At 38.1% G+C, this 22,223-nt stretch overlaps 1 protein-coding gene across 1 annotated transcript in view; it reads left to right on the top strand.

Moving 5' to 3' along the window:
* AMMECR1 (Alport syndrome, mental retardation, midface hypoplasia and elliptocytosis chromosomal region gene 1) overlaps nucleotides 1-22,223 on the top strand; it is a 95,151-nt gene that overhangs the window by 53,702 nt on the left and 19,226 nt on the right. The window contains exon 3 of the mRNA XM_027645152.1: nucleotides 2,345-2,455. Coding sequence (XP_027500953.1) covers nucleotides 2,345-2,455 — 111 coding nt within the window. The remainder of the gene's footprint in view (nucleotides 1-2,344; nucleotides 2,456-22,223) is intronic.

Below are 22,223 nucleotides of genomic sequence, written 5' to 3'. Positions count from 1 at the left end.
CTTGAATCTTGAAGATTTAAGTCAGTGACTATTCTGAACCTTTGGTCCACATTACACTTTGAAGACATCTGTGATGGTAATTAAGTAATTCTGTTCAGTAGGCTTAGATCTTCTGTGTAGACATGCTGATACCTTTAGTGGCTCTTGGGGAGCAATACAGAAGTTGAAAGGTTGGAAAAACATCTTTAGTCAGAGTTTTTGGTGTATGGAATGTATGGCTGCCAGTGGTGGTTCATTTACCCAACTTAGTCTGAACAGTATGTTTATACTCCTGCTACCACTATTACAAAAGTGTATGCATATAACCTTTGTGTTTTCTGTTGCTACTCATTGACATGGACCTTCAAAGTATATGCAGATGTTTCAGTACTATTTGACATTCAGTGGTGGTCTCTGGTCTTCTGTTGTCCTTTTGAAGCAGCAGTAATGCTGCATCCCAGAAGGAATTCAGTTTTGACAAGAAAGTAAATGTGTATATGTTTCCCTGAATTACAGCCCTCCACTAAGTGTATTACAGCTAATAAATCTCATAATCCAAAGGTAAAGGTCAAGAGAATAATCCTGAAGTCCATTTTGAATCTTATTCATGCTTGTTTCTGTGCAAGGGGAGTGAGGGTCTTCAGTGCCATTGCGATCTAATAATTTTGTTGATGCCATTAAGGGCAACTAGGATAGCTTTCTTGAAAATGGTGTAAAATGCCACTTTTAGAGAATAATGTAATATCCCACATTCTGCTAAATGTTAGGTAATAGCTTTATGGTCTTCAGTATTTATTAACTTTAAAAAAGAGAGGGGGGTGGCAGTCAAAAAGAAATAAAAGGAAATCCAAAAGAAAACTATGACTTCAACTTCCTCTTTTATTCATCATCATTAAAAGAAGGGAACTTGTCCAGCTTGAGTAAGGAGGAAGTTGCTGTACCAGCAGGTGATAGCAACAGGTTTTAGAAGGTTAGGAGAGAACTGGATGCAGCTGCATTGGTGCTGTAGGGACTGAGAGACATTTCTTTTTCTGCCATCACATGATGAATATCTTGTGCCACGCCAGACAAAGTGAATTGAATGGAAGGATAAAAGGGATAGGGGCTTTTCCTTGAGAGTCCAATACTTCACACACTCCCAGTACAATTTCACCCAGCTCTGTTATGCTGTGCAATTGTGCAGTGACTGATCTACTCATATAATAAAGCTCCTAGCCTTAGTGTGTTTTTAAAATCTCAGCATAGCTGGAAAGGGAGGTTGTGTTTCACAAAGCAGAGAAACTTGCGGAATATATTTTTACTGATCCTTCAGATGAGGAGTTGGACAAGGCAGTTACCAAAGGTTGTCTTTCCGTGCAGCACTGTTAATCTTACAGTGTACTGTTGTAAATCTACTCATTATTTGCAGTTGATAGATGTAACAGAAGATGATTCTTACTTTTTGATGCAGCCAGCTTGCCATTTGTGAATTTTTTACTCCATCTATGCTTCTCTATCTGCTCCCTTCCTTCAGGGCACCTGTGATATTTGAGTTTGCTCTGTCTCCTGCTTCTCAGGTGCTACCCTGAGGTGGGTTACCTCATGTTAGACATCTTGGGCTTCACAGCGATGGCTCTGGGCTGTAGTAAGGAGACTGTGCTATAAAGAAAACCAAAAGGGGTGTGCATTGTGTATGATGCTGAAGAGCAGTGCCTGATCAAATGGCTTTGGCAAGAAGTCAGCTGTGCATCCTTAAGTGTGTGTGTGTGTGGTGGTCACAGGTGCTCAGAATGTCAGAGATGCACCTTGTTTCTGTCAGCTTTAGTGCAGTGGGGCTGTAGTCTTCAAAGCAAGAGTTATAACTGAGACATGTTCAGCTCACTAAGAGATTTTGCTCCACTCCTGGTCATTTTTGAGGTTTTTAAATACTAACTTGGCATTCATAGAGAAAATTCCCTTTCCTCAGGCCGTTCTTTAAAGAGTGTTCCTAAGTTTTCTTGTCTTCCAAGGATTTCTGTTTCTTGCCAGCAGTGTTAAGGACCTAAGTATTTGTGTTCAGGAGGAGAGATGGGCTAGTGTGACAGGGGTATTTTTCCCTTCCATAATGGGTTCCTGATGTACAGGTCTCTTAAGGCAAGGCTTTTCCCATTCACAGGAGAAGGTTAATGAGGGACTGAGTGTATCAGATCTGTTACCAAGAGGTTTCATTCTGTCCGTAAACTATTCCAGTAATCTTATTTTCTATTATATCACATGGTATAATAGAGTTGTTCTAGAGATTTGGCCCCCCCGTTGCCTGAAATGGAAGGGCACTGTTGCTGAAATTTCACACCAACTGTCAAAATTGCTTCTGTGATCATGTCTCTTTTTTTCCTCCCTCAAACAGCCCACTGTTTGTAACGTGGAAGATCGGTCGAGATAAACGATTGCGTGGATGCATAGGTACTTTTTCCGCCATGAACCTGCATTCAGGACTCAGGGAGTACACACTTACTAGGTAAGATTTTGTTTTCTGGAGCCTTGACTTATGTATTTAACTAGTCTGTTGAGGAGATGATAGGTGTGCCTTGGGTTTTTTGGCTGTGTCGTGTACTGATCAACGAAAACCTGTGTGTCCTTTTGCTGCTAAGTGTATTGCCTGGTTGGTTGAGTACTGGTGCCATGAGGCTGTGCTCTTGGTTAAAAACCATAAGTTGAGCCTATTTTCTTTTTATTGGTCTGGAAACTACTCTCTAGTAACTTATTGTAACTGACTATTATAGTATTTTTTCCAGTGTTCAGACAAATTTTAACCTTAATAGTTAATGTCAGGGCAGAAGACCAGAAAGTCAGATTTGGGGATTATCCTATTCACGCTTCTAAAACAGCAGGTATTCTCACCTCTTCTCCATCAGGTGCTTCCAATCAGCTGCAGTTAATTTAATGCTACAAATTTCCATTACATGTTACTCTTCAGATACATCCCAGCCCCTGAGTGGGAAGCTTCTGGATGAGGGAGGTAAGTGATGATAATCCTTCACTCCCTGGCAGCATAATCCTTCATTTTTTGATCTACACCTAAATTCATTCACCTTAATATTGTTCCATTTCCTTTGCATAGAGTGAAAACTAATAAGTTTATCACTAGAGCTAGTAGCAAGCTTTCTACTCGTGTTTTTCTAAGAGTTTTCTTAAGTTTATTCTCTAAAGAATCAATGGAATTTTGTTCCTCTCAGTTAAAATAGACTTCATAGTGCTTTAAAATAGAAGCTACATTCTGGCATGTGTAGACCTCTAAAATTGTCATCACTTAAAATAATTAGTGCTTCCAGATCACTCTAGATTTGAGGCTTTCCTCCATTACAGGATCTTCTTCTTTGCTGTTAAAATGCCTTGTCAATCCTAGTATTAAATAATATTAAAATGGGACATGTTCTTTCTTACTTGTCTCCTTAGTTAGTTGCAACTTGAAGTTCATTTCATGCTTCTCTGCTCAGCTTGAAGAAATCAACTGCTCATCTCCTGGAGTCCTTGCAGACTTCTGAAAGACCTAGTTACCTTTATTGTGTTCAGTTTATTTATTATGTGTTCTGGAATGTTTCTACTTGTGTCCTTTAAAACCTCGGCAATCAAAATGGTCAATGAGAAAATCTCTTAATAAAATTCAAAGCAATTTTTTTTACTGAGGGTTAAAAGTCTTAAAATCTTAACCGTTAGTGAGCCAGACTGGATGAAGGACAGCTTGCCCCCTGCACTGGAGAGCATTTCATTTAGATGTACCCTTTACAGTGCCTGATCAAGAACAATGAGCTTGTACAGAAAATTTCCCCCTAAGACTAGGAAGAAGGTGATAGCTAAAGAAATAATCTTTGTTCCTCATAGACTTTTCCATTCTCACAATTCAGACAGGGCTGTACTCTTAAATACCTTTAAAAATGCTCCTAAGATTCCTGTCACTGCATTCTGACTCTGAAAACTGAATTCAAAATACATGAAAAGTGATAGAAATTAAAGGAAACTGAAATATTTTCAGTGCAATATTTAAAGGATGGCCATGTGCTGTGGAAGTTTATCCTAGGCTATTCAGAGTACAAATAGTTTGGTAACTTTCAAGATGAGAAGAAAATGGAACTATATACCAACCTGTTTTTCAAAAAATCTTCATGAGAACATAGGTTGTTTTAAAATTAAATACTATATTCGTGACATTGGATTTTATTACCTTTTATGAGGAACCCTTTTTATGGCACCCAAAACATTCCGTGTTGTTTTTTAAAACAAAAGCAAGCAACCAAACTTCACAAATGACCACTGAAATGTAAAGTTCATATCTGTAAGTATGGAAGAGGTGTTCCCTTCTATCAGTCATTATTTAAAAAATGAAAGAGAGGCTTACCTGTGATCAGCTTCCTTCATAATGTTGGTTGTTTCAACCACAGAACATTTGAGGAATAATGGAAGCACCTTTGGAACATCTCTGAGCTTTCAGAGTTTGGAGCTTGACAGGCCTCCTTAGGAGGGATCAGAAACTAGGACATTATAGCTTGATCCTGGAGTATGTGGGCAATAGGCTCCTACAGAAGACATGAAAATTCCTGAAAGAGGAAAACTTCTTCAAGGCAGAAATCAATCAACAAAGTAGGTAGAACAAGAATGGACTTCTAGTTCAGAAAGTGGAACTTGACCAAAATTTTCACTTGAGGATACAGGCAGATATTCTGCTGCCTTTATTTTCCTTTGACACTGGGAGGAACTTTTCTTTGGTTATTTTGAAGATACAGTGTGGATAAACAGAACTAGGTTGTTTGTCTAGTTCATTCTTATCTTTTTCAGCACCTCCTGTGGAATTGTGGCCCAGCTTTCAGTGAGTAAAACGGTACAGAAGAACAACTGTTCATAAATGCCCTGGCGCTTAGTGATCAAAATACCCACAGTTTCCTTCACACATAATTTTATTACAAATATGCCGAATAGTCCTTAGGATCACAATAAATGAATTTTTCTTTATTTCTGGTAGTGGTCTCTGGTTGTCTATTGTATACAGTGTGTAGCATACACATCTCTATCTGCATACAGTGATGTAGTTTCTTCAAAGGAGCACAAAGATAATTCCTCGAGGAATCTGAAGTGAACAATTTCTTTCTTGGGACACCCCTGCCCTACACTTTTTGGGGTCTGTAAACAAAAACAGCGATGATGTGTAACCATTTTACGCTCTGTATGTTGTCATGGTGGTACTGCCAGTATGTTATAAACAGGAAATTTATGTGGAATGATTCATCATTAATTGGATGCATCTGCCTAAGTTGTGAGGAGGGATGAGAATACCCATAGTAAAAACACTAATACTGTATTCCTAATAAAATCTACATGTTAGAATTCGATTTTCTCTGCAGTTATATCAGTGAAACACAGGGGAAAGGACATGTATTATAAGATCTTCTGCAGAACTTCATGAGAAGATAGATTTTGATGTAGTGATTTTTGTTTGCTTTTACTATGAGATTAGTTGGGTAACAGTCTAACCATGTCCAAATGTTACACGGTGTTGAATATTGCATTTTAGAATGTAGAAAATTTTACCATGGGCAAAATAGTCTTTTAGACTGTGTTAATTGAATATCCCGCCTGAATGCGTAAAAATAAACCAATCCAGATTATGAAAATACCTTATGTTTTACAGCTTCTTCAAGAAAGTACACTGAACTTGGAAGCAGGTTACCACAGAAATTCATAACAGGTTGATAAATTACTTTTTCATGTATTCTGTACAGCAGTAAGACTTAGGTTTTGGCATTGAAGTTTTAAACTCGTGCTCCTATACATTTGAGAAACTGAATGAAATGCTTTCTTTTGTTCATTTTAGTTTTGGTTTTCTACCTATTTCATAGAATTTAAAGTCATATTTTGTGACTAATGGATGTAACAAGTCTAGGTGTATAAGTTTTAACTCTGTGCTGGTTTATGCTGTCAAGGCTAGAATATCTATTTGGGGAGGCAAACAGTAGAGAAAAGGCAGATAAAGGGAGATGTTACACAACAGAGCCTCCTGTCATAGGAGAAAGTAGTGAAGAAAAATTGGAGCAGTCCAAGGCAGAAGTGTATTAGGCTAATGGCTGAAAACTGGATTTAAATCTTAAAATAATATGTAAGCCACTCTCCTTTAACTAGCATAGACCTGTCTCTACTGACTACCTGATGTAATCAGTCTTTTTGTTGTATGTTCTACTTACCACTCCACCTGAGGGAAATATGACTGCTCTCAGACATTCAGCCTAGATGTGGTTGATCAAGAAAAGAAAACAAAGAGAAGCTTGGGATGAGAAGCACAAGATTGAAGGAAATGAAACCTGCAAGCCAACTTCTCATAGCTGAATTGGGGTGTACATTCCATATGAGGATTTGGCTACCACTGGCATCAAGTACTGCTCTCTGTCAGCAATTTCAAGAGTCTCAGTCCATGCTGCTGCAATGTTGCCTGCCCTCTCTGTGAAAAACACTGACCCTTTCCTCCTGTTCCAGAGTTAACCATTCAACTGCAAGACAACAGTATGGCAAGCTAATTTAAGGGGTAACATTGAAAAATATTTAATGACTGATCACATTAATATTGACGTTGGCCTTATTTGCTGAAGACTAGAGGCAAGTATTTGTGTAGACAGGACAACTTCCATCTTGTGTTTAGCTGAGGCTAGTACTTGTTTAACCCTGTAATCAGCCCCTGCAGCTCAGTGCTAACTTCCCAAAACCTTTACCATCAGGCACTGTTGCTGTGGGTGTAGACAGTCATTGCCATTGATCCAGGGCAAGATGTACTCATCTGTCTGACTACAATTTTTTGAACTGTGGTGTTGGGGGAATTATGTGTTTTTGAAGCTGTTGTGACCTTCACTATTCACAGAAGTCATAGGTTGAATTAATTCCTGCAAGTATCATTTCATGTAATATTTCAGAGCATATTGTTGCTTCTGTTGCATATTCTGCTTGTTGTCCATTGATAATACTTTGCAACCTGTCTTATTTTTGGCTTTGATTTATAGTGAACCACTGCCAAAAGTTGGCTTTTTTTTTATTATTCTATTCATACGCTGTCTGATGGCCATCAGTGAAAAATGCCTGATAATTGTGAGGTGAAGCTTACCACTATCATGTTGGAAACTAAGAGACTGACCCCCACATGGCTGCAGCCTCCTTGCAGGTAGGGAGCAGTAGGGTCTCCCCTGAGCTTCCTTTGCTCCAGGCTGAACACACCCAGACTAAACAACCCTCACTTATGCCATCATATTCCCTTACTGGGTAACAAGGTTCTGTCCTAGAGTGTTTGCAGTTAGGAGTGAGTTCAGAGCATCCTACATTCCTGTGGAGATTGTTGAGAATGTTGCCATGACATGGGCATCTCCCAGTGACCATTATAAGGCAGATTCTGCTCATAGGACAGTCAGAGGCTGAGGGAATGGTTGTTTCTCATTCCTTCATAGCAGTTTCCAATCACTGAGGCTCCTTAGCAAAAGAAACAGGTGTCTGAGCCAAAACCACGTTTGAAAGAGATTTGGAAATATATAAGCACTTAATGGGTTTATTATATACAGGTATATTCGTATATGGTACATACAATACACAGCACATATGAATTGTGAGTCAGAACTGGGCCAAAGTGTATTAAGGCAGTTCAGCAGTAAACTTTGCTTTACAAATTAGAAGATGTATATAGATATATATAGTGTTGACCATGGTGTTGACTTCCAGAGGTATTAATAATGTAGTGTCTTAGAACCCCTTTCTGTTTTCCAAAATGCTTCTGGCAAAATGTAAAAATAAGGCACTCGATCTTTAAACCCTGACTGATGGCTTCTAATGAAACTGAGGCAAAATGACTTTAATACATAGACATTTTGTACTGGCTCATGGCTTTGCCTGCCATGTCATCTGTATGTAGATGAGACTTCACTGAAACTCGGAGCTGTTCATATTTCTAAATTTTATCTAAGCCAAAAGAAAAAGCCAGTTGCTTTGACTTTGCTTGTAGACATCGACTTTACAAATAACGACCACTTTAATTTGGGTAAATCCTCACATCTGTTACAGTAGAATATATGTTTAGTGATAAAATGGTTTGTGGTGTAAACTCACAATACTGGAAACTCTAAATGAAGTATATAAATCTGAATTTATTGACCCAGCCTTAGTTACTCTGTGTGAGTCAGTTCAGTAAATAGGTCTGTAATGATTTTGTGCACACAGTGCCAGGTCATTTTTTCAGGGAACTGTTGCTTAACAGAACTGTCTGCTGCCTTTTTTCAAAGGGCAAAGCTTAAATACCATACTGGCTCTAGAACTGGAAAAAAGATGCAAATTTTTTCTTTAATGGTGGGTTAAATGTTTCTCCTTATTTAGTTATGAAATGAAAATCATGTTGTTTAGGAGAGAAGAGTATGCCTTTGGGAATATACGTCTCTTGCACATTATGTGTGTTGGGAATGTAATAATTCTGCGCTAATTTTTTTCTTTATTAAAAAAAAAAAACAAAACCAAAAAAAACTAAACAAAAGGGATACAGGTTTTGTAATTGTTGGTCTATTATTCCTGAGAAAAACCTTGCTAGACCCTTGGACCTAATAGTAGATGATAGTCTGTTTCCTTAGCAACACTTCATGAAAGAAAGCAAAAGAAAACACCACAAATGGAAGGACAGTCCTTAGATTATTATCCTTATGAAAGGAGGAGAGCATAATGATGCCCTACCAAAGCTTTTTTGATAGATCCAGGCTTATCAAATATTGATAACTACTTTACTGTTTCACTGGGGAAACTGAATTATAGAATATGAATTCTTTGGCACAGGGGAATGCATTGCTGCGTTTTGTGAAGTAAACCTACTCTGTGAGTTGACTTTTTAGGGAAGGTAGCTGGAAATCAAGAAAAAATGGAATTTATAATTAAAAAATATTACAAAATTGCTCTATCTATGTAAAGTGGCTCCGTGAAGTTTACAGGGGATTTTATTGAGACTGTCATAAGTTTAAAGTTTCAGCAATAGAATTTGGTGTAACTAAGGAAACTATCAAGATTTGAAATATTTCTTTCGTCATCTTATTTTAAAACACTTGCATTAAAAATTGTGATTTTTCAAAAATGTGCTTCTTATAAAGTGCATGCTTAGAAAAAGACATACTCAAGCAGGGTAACTCAGGGTAATTTGCATCAGTTGATGTAACTTGTGGTATTTTGAATAAATGAGATGTACCTGAAATTTGATTGAATGTGAGTGAGTAACTGGGGATATCCAACAGTTACTCAGACTTTCCAGATGGGTGTCAGGGAGGAGCCATGTCATTTGTGACTCCTGTCTTTCCCATGATGATCTTGCATTTCGTGTTCTTCCCACACAGTCTCCTATTATGTGAAGAAAATGATGCACACCCTGTAAGTTCAAAGTCAGAGTTCTAGTTGAGTCGAAACACTGGTTTGGTTCTAAGTCAGATTTGTATTTGTCTTTGAATATTAGTTGACAGAAGTGTTTGGGAGGGAGGGTGGAGGCAGGGGAACTGGCCAGCCTGGCTTTCCTAGCAAAGCTCTATGTTGCCATAACTTACTTTTCCATTACTAGCACAGATAGTTGTTGGTGCTTCCATGGGTTTTGGTCAACTTTTTCATCTTTTTGTATGAGACTCTTAATGGGAACTTCTTCAAAACATTGCCTGAAAATCTTTCAAGACTTTCAATGACTTAACTGATTTCTTAAGCACTACAAAGACATGCTGAGTTATGGCCCAGAGCTGAAGAACAGAGGACAGGCCTGTGTGCTCCCAGCAGACGGAGGCACAGGTGAAGTGTTTCTCAGAGCACTTGAACTGTAAGGAAAAGATTTGTGCATTTGGAAACAGGACAGAATAGTAGAAGTCAGCACAGAACTTACCTGCTTCTGGTCAAGTTTTTCTCTCTGGCTCTTCTCAGCTTAGCAGTAGATGTTAATTTTTAATACAGAGTAAGGGTCATTTTCCATAACTTTATTGTGAAGGCAGTAAAACATACACTACATAGACTGGCCAGTGCTTACAAGTACTAAATGTGAGTTGTCCTAAGCCTCTGGAAATTGAGGTGCAGCTGTGGTATATTAGATATATATTAGCAACCTTGCCCAGTAGAAGTAAACTTTGGCTCAAGGATCTAATTTTTGCTGAAATCTGATGTTTTAATACCAGTTAGCAGAGATTAAGCAAGGGCACAGGAAAAAGAATTGTCTCATGCTTTTAAGCTGTTAAAATCTTTAAACTCTGCAGCTTTGTGTGGGAGGCACTGTGGGAAAGGAGTCTCAATTAAAGTTTTGAGTCTGTCAGCACCTCCTCCATTTAGGTGTTTTCTGATGCTTCCTTTTAAGACTGTATAAAGAAGAAATAGCATGAACCGGGTGTGGTAAACTGGGCTCCAAAAGCCCTTCTTATCCCTGTTCACTTTAGCACAAAGGTTTGAAGCTTTTGAAATCGTATTTTACCCCTTTCCGAAGACCAAAGTAATGAGAATTAAAATGCTCTTGTAAACTCTAGCAGGGTTTTCTGGTATTTTTAAATAGTACCAACAGATACCTATTTCTAAAAACCATTCTTGTTGACGCCAGAAAGAGAGAATTGTGTCCTTCACAGAGCTGTGCAGTCGAGATGGTAGAAAAGCTCTTGGAAGAAGAAATAGCAAATCCATTGCTGGGACACAAGCAGCCACATAAAACCCTGAAGACTGTCTGAAGGCATCTAAACTTAGACACACTTCTGAGGTAGTCCTAAGGTCTTCCAGGCCCAATCACTGCACTATTTCAACTTATATCATGTGTGTATTGGTAAGCAAGTGATCTCGGAGCTGGAAGGAAGAGATGACAGGGAGGAAAGTTGACTGTCTTGAAGTTCATCATTTACAAATGACTTAAGTTTTACTGTTCATCTGCTGCATTGCAGAGAATAAGATGTATTTATTTGAAAATAACAGGGTTTTTCTTTTTTAGCATTATTTTAAAATTTAATGTTAGTTACAGGAGCAGTCCAGTTTTGTGTCTTCCCACTGAATTGCTGACGCTCTTTTTGGATTCTGACATTTTCAACTGCACTGCTTATAAAAATGTATACAGTGCTCTATATACTCCAAACATGTATATTGGTGATAGCCTTTATTTTAGAAACAGAAATTGAATGTACTTTGATTTTTTATTTTTTTTTTGGCTATGTAAATAACAGTGTATTGATACAGTTTACAAAACATGCACTGCTGTGAAATGTAAATAAATAGTTGCTTAGTAATAATTGTTTAGAACCAAAAAATATTTCTAATCTTAAGAGATTCCTACTTTTATGTGACTTTTCAAAACTTCAATTAAGCTTTTCTAAATATAGTTGTAACTTACACACAAAGAATAGCTTTTGACCGTGGTGGAGAAGAGCTTTTTCTGGCCATCAATACCAATTTCAGTAGGACTGAAAACACTCAGTTCCTCAAGTAGGGATATTCACTGTGGGGGAGTGGTGACATGTGCCTGTGTCTTAAAAATAATACACAGGCTACAGAGTGTCAGCTCACATGCTTAAATTTAGGTTCACTGTTCAGATGCAATGGTATAATCTTTATTTCTTAGTGCAGATTACTTGAATTAAAGGGTCAATTGTCAGGCAAGCAGTCTCTCAGGTTGGAGAAGTACAGTGTATAAATAACTCCCACAAGAACTTGGGGAACTGGTCCAGATGTTAAGGAGTGCTCAGCTGAGCCTGGGCACAGCTCCTGGGAACTTCCCATCTGTCAGAAGCTGCAAGCCCAGCTTCATTGAAAAGGGCCTTTGTGATAATGGCATTTGCTAACAGTTGTGTAAGTCAGAATATGAGATCAGGTATAGCAAACTTTTATCAGCAAGGAAATGTGATTTTTTTTTTGTTTTCAGTGAATTTTTCAGTTGATTAAAATTTCCTTAGCTTTAATTTGTTTTGATTTGACAAGGGAAAAGCAGAAAAGCTCTTAGTTTTTTGAACAGCACAACTTTCTCATATTTCAAGTAATTTTGATGACTTATACTTCTAGAATACCACAAACTAAAATAGGTCCCAAGCTTCCTGTAACGTGCAATTAATTCACCACTTTACTCGCAATTAGGCTGGTATCTAATGTTTTCAGGGCTTATTGAGAAATAAAAGCCAGATTAGAAATACATTCACACTGGTACATTCAAACAGTGTTTCTTAGTTTAGAAGACTGTTCGTTTTTTCATTTGGTGTTGCTAAAGTGAATGGTTTAGAATAAAAATATATTTAATATGTAATAAAAAGGTTAAGTAATTATTTTTCTTCAAATATTGGCTTCTATCCAATTTAACAGAAATGTCGATGTAAAGCCAAAATATAGTGTGACTCATTTGTATGAAAGCTGAAAGAGATATGAGTGTCTGTGTGTAAGAAAAAAAAAGTTCTGTGTGCATATGTATGCATTTAACAGCTTCAGTTCTTATGGAATTAGAGTTAAAAGAGCTTTTTCTGTTGTCTCTGGGCCAGTTACTTCCAGGCTGTTGTTAAAGCCCCACAGGTAGCAATGGTTTTCCCATGAAGAAGTGCTTGTTATACACATGTACACAAAGAAGGGAAAGGGGAAATGTAATTTTAAAGGAATTGAGAGGTCGTTGCAACCTCAGTTCTCCAGCAGGGCATCACCGCTTTTCACCACAAATATTTTACGTGCTCTGTCAAGAAATTGTTTCTGGTTTTGTTGCTGTTCCCAGAAGCTTCTACGCAATTTGCAAGCTGGTTAGCTGGCCCTTTCTCATCTGTGCTGAGGATGCATTCTGCAGTTTGCTCACTTAGCTACAGAGAGGCTTTTTTCCTTTGACCTAGACTGCTAATCCCTCATTGCAAAGAGCAGCAGCTGTGCTTTGTCTGTGGAGGTCTCTGCACCACATGCAGCCTCATTCGCCAGAGCCACCCCTCTTTGTGTGCTCTGCTTTTTCAATTACTGAAAGGGTGACTTTCTGGTTTGCTGCTCAGAAAACCCTCTTCAGGTTTGGGGAAGTCTACAATGCATGAATTTTTTTTTTTCTTTTTCAAACATGTAGATTTCCAAGAGCTGTTACATATGATTTCACAAAACTGTGTTTGACTAAAGCATTCCTGACATTCAGGAGGTGAAACACTTCTGAGCTGCTTTTTAGAAAAGATGATGAAATCTATTTCCATTTAAATATTAACCACTCTAGATAGATGTGCTGAAATGCCTCTAGTGGGTATGATTACGAATAAACCAATTTTGTGTGTGTGTCCACATTGTATCCTCATTTAACACCGAATAATTGGTCTTCAGTTGCTCTTGATGTAATTCCCTTGGTTAAACATATGTAGCAATGCAAGATGGTCGTGGTAGTTAAAAGCTGAGTTGACACAAGCAGAGAACAGTCTTTTCCTGGTTTAGGCTTTACTGCAGTGAATGGCAAAACTCCTACTATCTCCAAACGCAGAAGAATTTGGCCTGTAGTTTCTCTAAGAAGATATGATGTAAAATATTTATTCAGTAAGCACATTTTTCAAATGTGTACAGTGCCGTTGAGTTAAATGCATTCCTTGAATACTTAAGTTATGGGGTTTGAGGCTATAGACAGATGTAGCCTAACGTGGACCTTTTGCCTTTTCTTCATTTCAGAACTTCCTTTTCATTCCACTTGAGCTCTTTTTATTTGCTACTCAAAACCTGGTTTAGAGGGGAAAACATATACAGAGAGACAACTGGCAGGCTTGGAACTGTGAATGTACTGTTTAGCTGAGCTTGCAAAGGTTCTGTTGCTTGGGCATCTTGACCTTAGAAAGAGTGATTTGTGAATACCCCATCCAGGCACTTCTGTAAGCTGAGTAGGTTGCAGGTGGCACTAAATGTGCCACCCCAAGTAGACAGAATTGTGACAGAAAACTGGAAGGGATAAAGGGATGAAATGGTGACCTGCGCTCATGAGAGAGAAGTGGCAGAGTTGCTAACAGGAGAACAAGAAGGTGGCTTACAGACAACTTCTTTGTGTGTGGAGGATAAAGGGAAGGAAATGCAGGAAGCAAAGCTTCCAGCTGAATAGAATGTGTTTATGCATCTAAAACATACTCTGTTTTTCAGTTGGGTATTTGTAGAGGTAATGAACAATCATAGCTTAATCTGTTAATGATATTCATGTATGAAGTAAAAACCTGCACAAAAACAAAATGAACAGAACAAAATGTTGAAAAGTCTTGTTTGTTCTCTTAAGTAAGGATTACATTTTGTTGATGCAGCAGTTCTGATAGCTGCATTCTAGAATGGTTTCATGGTAGCAGGAGCAAGTGCCTAGAAATCAAAATTCTCATGAAATAAGGAGGGACCATTTCTTTCCCTGAGGTCTTGTTACATGTGATGTGCCACAAGGGATTCATCTTGTGCCTGTCTTTTTTACTATATTTATAAAAACACTGAGAATTAGTAAGATACTGTGAGCTCATATACCAGCCTTTACACTGGCAGCACTCAGATCTGCATCTCTGCAGATGAACTCACAGGATGTGTGAGAGATTGCATTTAGCTAAAAACCAGTTGGTTTAAACATAATCCAAACTGAGTTCTGATATTGATAAAACACAGATCTTGGCAACAAGCCAGGATATTATTCTGTGTCCTGTATTTTGAGTGGTCATATTCCAGTTGGTAAGGCAGTGTGGACCTGGACCTTGGGCTGTTCTCAGTTTATGTACTTGTTAAAGAATTTCAATCTGGATTCTGTCACCTCTCATTTAATTTCTCAGACCAGTACCTTCATATTTCAACATGTTTTCTTGTCTTAACCTTTTTTCATGCAGCACCCCAAGTAAGTGAATACAATTGAGCAACCTGGTGTGGTGGCAGGTGTCCCTGCCCATGGCAGGTGGTTGGAACTCGACGATCGTTAGGGTCCCCTCCAGCTAAAACCATCCTGTGATTCTGGGATTTTTTATTTTCCTTCTCAATTGAGTTACTGCATAATCTACCATGTCTTTCACTTACCTCATGCTTAACCTGATTATATATATTCAATTTGTCCATCACTGTGGTTTCAAAGTCCTGATCAAAAACCACAGTTTCTGTGTTTGTGGCAGACAGCACCAAAACTGAGCTTAATAGTAACACTCCATCCCCAGCAACTTACTTAATTGTTTTTAAAGTGAATCTTTGACAACTAATAAAAATTCAACTGCATCATACTTTTTTGTAAAAATAGAGTTTATAGTATTTCTGGTGACAAAAAAATGCTGAGAAAATGAAGTACTCTTCTGTTCTAGAATTTCAACAACATAAACTTTTTACAGGCTGCAGGAAATGGAAGATGTAAATGTTTGAATTATCTTCATGTATTTATATATAATTGCATTGCTGAGATGTTTAGAAACATATTTTTCCATATGTGCTTAAGATGAGGCTTTTTAAAGTTCACAATAAATTAAAAATGCTTCATGTTAATTTGTTCTTTTTTAAAGTTATGACTTGAACGTAGCTTTAGAGGGGGAGCAATATTTTGTGAATTGCTTGAATGAGAGTTGAATTCAGCAATAAATGTGGTCTTAAAGATTTTTGTCTTGACTTCAGTATCTATTTTGAAGTAAAATGGTGATCTTAGATCACTATTGAGAGACTTGCTGGAGATGTAAAGAATTCTAGAGACTCTTTATGCTTCTGGGGATTTGGGTGATTAATGTCTCTCAAGCTGTATAGTTCTAAGTGTAATTGAGCAGTTCATTTTTTTTAATTATCTAAACTTTGCCATCTGCTGGAGAACCTTTTAGTGACATTATAATTTAGTCCAGTTGGAGCTCAATTAGAGTTTTCTGACTAGTCTGTTATCATGTGTTCGCCAAACAAAAACCTACACGCTGAACCCTGGTCAGTTCTGTTACTCAGTTTTTAAATTAGCATCTGGAATCAGTGTGAGAAGCTTACTGCATTATGTTGGGAGATTGTTTTGGTTTTTTTATGTAGCAAACCAGGACATTTCCATGGCAATTGACACCTTTCAGCTTCCTGAATGTTTATGACACAAATTTTCACGCCTTTTTGAATTCCATTGTCCTCATTTATCTCAGCATGATGACAGATGCAGGGTGAGGTGAGGGACAATACAGAAAAGAAGCTACCACCTGCAAACTCCTGTGTACAGCTGCTGAACTGATGTTCCCCTGTAGTCAGAAAATACTCTTCAAGGTCCATGCTGAGCAATTCCCAGTGCAGACAGCCATGTGCTTGGATATTCCTGACTGCCTTGGTTCAGTTTGAGCAGTATGGAGTGTATGGAACAAGCAGTTACAGTTCTCTTCCTACACCCAGGCAAATGCACAGTAATTGCACACTTTGGGCTGGGGTTTGCTCTGAGCTCTCCTGTCACTGACTCCTCTGTGTGATGGGAAGACTGGGTTTAGCCCACATCCATCAGGATGTGCCTCTGAACTGTTACTGAAGTTAATTTAAGATTATAATTTTTTTTCCAGTGTAACAGGGCATATTGTGTAGTAATGCAGAATGATTCCCCCACACCCTGCTGGGCAAAAACTATGAGAAAAATGCAGAGTCCTTACCTTATTTGGGCTTTCTTCACATTAAAGGAGAAAAGTAAGTCCTTTAGAACCACAAAAGCAACGTAGTGTAAAATTTCTGCTTTCAGGAAACAGTAAGGAAGTTAAAGCCATAGAAACTTGACTCTTACGAATATAATTAGGAACCTACAGTATTACTCTGAATCTTTTTAGTTCTAACTGAACTTTTTGATGGGAGCAGGTTACAGGAGCTATGACTTTTATGATCATACTTTTCCACTTAAAGTCCATAACAGCACATACACAGAATCTTCTTAAACTTCAAGGACCTCTTCATAGAAGCCTTTGTTGTTTTCTTCATACGTTCTGGCAGTAAGAAAAAGAAATTAATTTCAGGGATTATGTCCACACATAACATCAGTCTGGCAAAATGATGGACTGGGTTTATTTGGAAGAATCCTAAGTGTCGTGGAATAGTTCTCTGGGTAATTGTCAGAGCAGTAGAAAAAAACATCTTTGTTTCTCTTTGCGCTAAAAAGTTCTGAATTTTAGCTTTTACAGCTTCATGCATATGAGCTTGCTTTTCTTAAAAGAAATTTTGTAATGGTGAGTCAGTGAGGAGTTTGATGGTTTTCAGCTGGTACATAAGGCTGACAGACCCAGCTGAAGAACCAGCAGTAGTTAAACCTCCAGGAGTTTTCAGCCAGTGGTCACTGGGCAGGTGCATGTTAGGCCTGTGTCCTAACGAGTGCTCACAGTGACTGCAGAGTCCCTGGGCAGCTTCTCAGACCTTGTTGGTCCTTCTGTGTGTGCTGTGGACTCGATCTGAGCCAGGGGAAGAAATCAAGGGTAAAATAAGCGTTTGTCTGGAAATATTCAGTACCCCTGGAAATATTCTTTAAGGGCCTCTTCTGTTGATTTAAACAACTGGTGGACTTGTTTGTGGACAAACAAGGTCCCAGAATCTTATCAGCAGTAGCAGTGTGGTTTGATTTTTAATTGTGGGTGTGGATTGCACAATACACGTGTGCACACACCATAATACTCCTAAGAATGTGATCGAAGCCATTAAATAAGGACATGGAGAGTTTATTTTAGGAACCTCTGGATGCCTAAAGTAGAGACTTAATTGTCTTATGTATTGAAGGAATGGAGGTTGCCTTTTCTGATAATCTTTTCTTTGCACTTAATTTATGTACATACTCTGATTTGTTTTTTAGAGGATGATATCCTTTTCCAGGCTAAAATAACTATCTAAAAGAGAGTAGCAGGTTATTACTTCTTCCTATTAATTACATGTCTGAATTCAGACAGAATAGGAGAAGAGAGACTTTCTGGCATACTCTTGTGGAGTAAAAAAAAAAAGTTATCCAAGAGCCCAAATGCCAGACCAATATTTTATTTTCCCACCTGGAATACTGTTGCCGTTACCTGCTTGTAAAATCAGCTGAGAACTTGAGAGATGTATTTCTGTGCCACACAACAAGTGTGTATTTCTTTTTTTACCCTGTGACTGCCACTTAGTAACGTAATGTGCAGGAAGTATAAATGTTGTTCTTTCCCTTTCTGTCTCCCAAATGTAAGGGAGGGTTCAGGAAAAGCACGTCATTCACAGTTGTTTTGTTTCCTGGAAATTTTTCCAGTCTGACCCCAAAAAAAAGCCGACAATATAAATAAATTCTTCTTCCTTGCATTCAACCGATTTGATGTTGCATATAAATCACTGCTTGAAATCTCCATTTAAGTTGGCAAAACTCTGCTGGTCATAAATAAAATTGGGAGAAGGCTGACCTGTGGGTTGTGTTGGGCTGTCTGATCTCTTATGCTGACAGCTAGGAGAATTTTATTCATAGTAATTTCACTTTCTGAAGTAGAGCACACTCTGCCCTGTTTTTCTGGCTTAAAAATTAATTGCATGTCGTGACTTGGAAGCAGTTAGTTTTCTCTGGTCTCTGCCAAACTGAGCTATGAGAGCTGATTTTCATTAGGAAAATACTGGTGGTCTGTTTAAGCATTCCTTAATTTCTTCCTGTTGAAGTTACTGAATGAAAAAGTAAAAATCTGAACTAACTTCATTGCTCAGTAACCCAGCAATGGAAGAAACAATAAATGGTTGGTGTTTTTTTCTCTCTGATACCCTGGCACCCAGTGTCTCTTGTTGCTGTAATTTCTTCACTGTTCCCTAAAATCCAGTGAGTTTGCCAGTCATTAATTTCAGGATGTTTTGAATTAATTGAAGAACAATATCTGGGCCCTTTGGGCTCAGTTCATTGACAGAGGGCCATTTCTTTGTTAAATACATCTTCAAAGGTAATTCTGCTAACCATAGCTCACTCAGTGAAAGAATCCAGAATCTCAGGGTTATACTTATTGAGCTAAATGAAGAGCAGGTAGAATTTAATTCCTTTTCCTGCCATGTGAAAGTAGTGCCAATGTACTGTTTATCAGAAGAAGGTAGTAGTTGATAAAATAAGATCTTTAGCTTATTTTTGATAACTCTACTGATGTTGTTTGAAGAATTGTTTGGGTGTCAAAACTTTATGGTTTGGTTTAACTGTGTTCAATATTGGAAACTGTTGAAAAGAAAATTGACTATAGTAGAGTGAACTGAAAAAATACTGGAAAAGTAATTTTTTTTAATTGGATTAAATTTATCAGTTCTATTTTGATTAATCTCGTGGGAGCTACATTTCTACATGGTAGGCTGAGCAGATTGTGAAAGAGGCTGTCACAGAGAGATTTTTAGGAGTCGGGAATCTTGGATTCTATTCTCGATTCTGTCACTGACTCACTGTGTAAGCCTCTAAAATTGTGTGAGTCACTTAATGTCTCTCCCTCATTCACACTTCCTATAAAAGTGAGTATTCCTTATATCATGGCCAGTGTTTGACAGCTTCCTTTGCATCTCCTTCTCCTGTGTCATGTTTAAGCCTCTGAAGTAATTTCCAGCAATGTACAAAACTGTATCAGATTGTGCCTAAACTCTCTGTCCTGTGTAGGTCTGTAGATGTGACTGTTCCCAAAAAGGAGCTTTAGTAATTGTTTTCATGGTTAATATTTGTCATTAAATAAAAATCAGCAAAATACTAGGAATTCAATTTATCTAATGCCTTCATTCATTTACACTGAAATCCTCCTTTACAATTTTGATGCTTATATGCTGTCAAACCTTTTCGAAGGATCTTTTAAATTCAATCACAAAGATTTTGAGGCACTTCTAAACAGAGTAATGTAACTCCATTGCTATTTCTTATTTCCCCCATTTGTGTCCTACTGTTTGTTACCCATCTGCCACATCACATTTAGGAGCCATAGGTTCTTGAAGACTGAAGCTGACTGTTTTTTAAAAAGCATTTTTATAGCCTACAGAAATTATGGATGGACAATACAATGTTGTATTGCATTTTGATTCACCTGCTCATACTGTTATTTCACGTTATTCCAAGAGCTTCTCTGGTGGTATTTTCTAAAAAACAAGATGTAGTCTTAAGAAACATAAATATATAAGGAATATAAGTGTTTTTTTTTTGCTAAACATGCTGTTTGTCACAGTAACTCAAAATTCTTTAAACAATTTCCTTTTCTTTAAATATTCGATGTCTTTAAAGTGTTTGCAAGCTTTTCTGTATCCCAAATACGGGGGGAGTGGTACGTGGAAAATGAAATTGTTGAAAAACGTTTCCTATGGCCAAATAAACTTCATTTGAAGAAAAGCTGAGATTTGTAAAGTATAGCTCAGCTGAAGGAAAACTGATAGTTGAGTAACACTTTGTTTTGGGTTTTTTCTTAACTGGCAATTACTTGATTTTAGTAGGACACCCAAGACTGCATAAATATTTAACTAGAAAGGCCATGCGTGTGTGTGCATGCATTTTGTGTCTAAAAATAGGTTTGTTTGAACAGGATTCAATTCTGACTTCGCCTGCTTCACTTATAACGTGGAGCAGAACTCCATGTGGAAAAACTGATGCCCTGTTATTGGCTGGCTAGAATTCCCCATGCTTGGCACTGCCCTTTTTCAACTCGTCACTACCATGTACTTTCATTTAGTCAGCAGTAATATATGTAAATTAGTTCTGGGCATGAAGGAATAAAGAACAGATGGCTTAGAAAATGCTTTTGAAATTAGGGGGGTTTTTTTAAAAGTAGTTTTGAACTCTGCCTGATTTTTCCAACTTCTTTTGCTAATTATTTGCATTTACCCTTTCTTAATTCTAAGTTTAACATAACAAATGTGGAGTTAATATTTTTTAAACTTGGTATCTAATATGCCAGATTTCACTCCTTTTCCTAACAGATGAATTGACAGAAAAACATAGCATTGAATAAGACTGCAAAATCCCATTTTAATACTACAGAAGTACAGAACTAAGTCTCCTGTGCTAATTGAGAGTGCTGACACATGGGTATACAGTGACTTTTCATTCTGAGCTCAGACCAGTAACAAGCTTTTGAGGAAAGCAAGTGTACATTACCTTGTCTTGTTTTCTGCTTGCTGAGAGTTGGTCACCAAGAGGCACAGGGACATGCCAAGGGAGGCCTGAGTCTGAATTTACATCCGTAGAGGTCTGTAGAGCGTATGAGGCGTGTGGTACGTGCCAAACTGCTGCCTCTACAAACTGTTATTCTTTCTTCCCAGAACTGCAAAAGTAAGAGCTCATACAAAGATTTGTATCCTTGATAAGTAGGTGTTGAGATCTGCTGACATTTCTGAGAGTGATGCCACTCTGTGAAGCATTGAGGGCTTAGGTTTGTACAGCATGGGCAGCTGCCCCCGAGGAACTCTGCTGGGCACCATCCACTTGTTCCACTGGCACCATCAGAACAGTCATAGATGGTGATTGATTTGCTGCCCACAGAGATGAAGTTTAAGCTCAAGGACAGTGGCTGAATTCTGAAGGGAAGCATCTCTGATGCCATATGTCTCCAGCTAACCAAGCATTGAAAAAAGGCAATAATGAAAGCATTTAATTTGCAAAGAGATGATACAAAGCTGGTCTGCTCTTAGGTTTGCAAAAGGTATCTGGAACTTGCTTCAGAGTTTCAACCATGGTGGTAAGAAAAGAATGACTTAGAAGATGACTGATACTCTGAGCACTTAAACAGTTCTCAGCTTTTAAAGTGACACCCAAACTCATTAGGGAAGGGCTATTAAGTTTTAATGTAGTTCTTCTAAAACTGGCATCTGATATAATTTTAGTGTGATAAATTTTGTTAGCAGACAGTATTTCATGTGTAGCTAGCTGGTACAAATAAATGCTCTCCTGTTGGCATTTCCCTTCAGTGTGTTTTGTTCCAATTTCTAATTATTTGTCAACACAGATTTCTCCAGGTAGACCTTGGTTTTAAACAACAAAAAGGGCAGAACTTGTAATACGGGGTGTGGAGATGGGGAAAGGAGGAATAGAATAGCAGCAGTATTCTGTATAGAGCAGTCACAGTGGTGTCAGAGACTGTTACTCAAATCTCTGGTCTTGTTCTGCCAGATATCTCACTTACCTTCAGCAGCAGGAGTGCTGAGACAGGATCAGGATCTGTGCAGGGGTGTCTGTAGTCACGAAGGTGTCAAGGAGGAATTTTCCAGCCAGCTGTACAGATAAAATGGCACCTGGCAGTTCAGCAGGAACTAGGTATAGTTAAAATGGCTCTATCATTTGATAAACAATATTTTAGTTGTCCCTAGGTGGTTATGTGAAAACAAGGTATTTGTGCCAGTTGTCACATTACTGAAGAATGGAACAGGCCAGCTGAGCT

Source organism: Corapipo altera, unplaced genomic scaffold, assembly GCF_003945725.1.
Source record: "Corapipo altera isolate COAL_440 unplaced genomic scaffold, ASM394572v1 65, whole genome shotgun sequence".
Taxonomy (NCBI): Eukaryota; Metazoa; Chordata; class Aves; order Passeriformes; family Pipridae; genus Corapipo; species Corapipo altera.
Note: the sequence above shows the minus strand (reverse complement) of the source record. Positions and strands in the feature narration are given on the sequence as shown.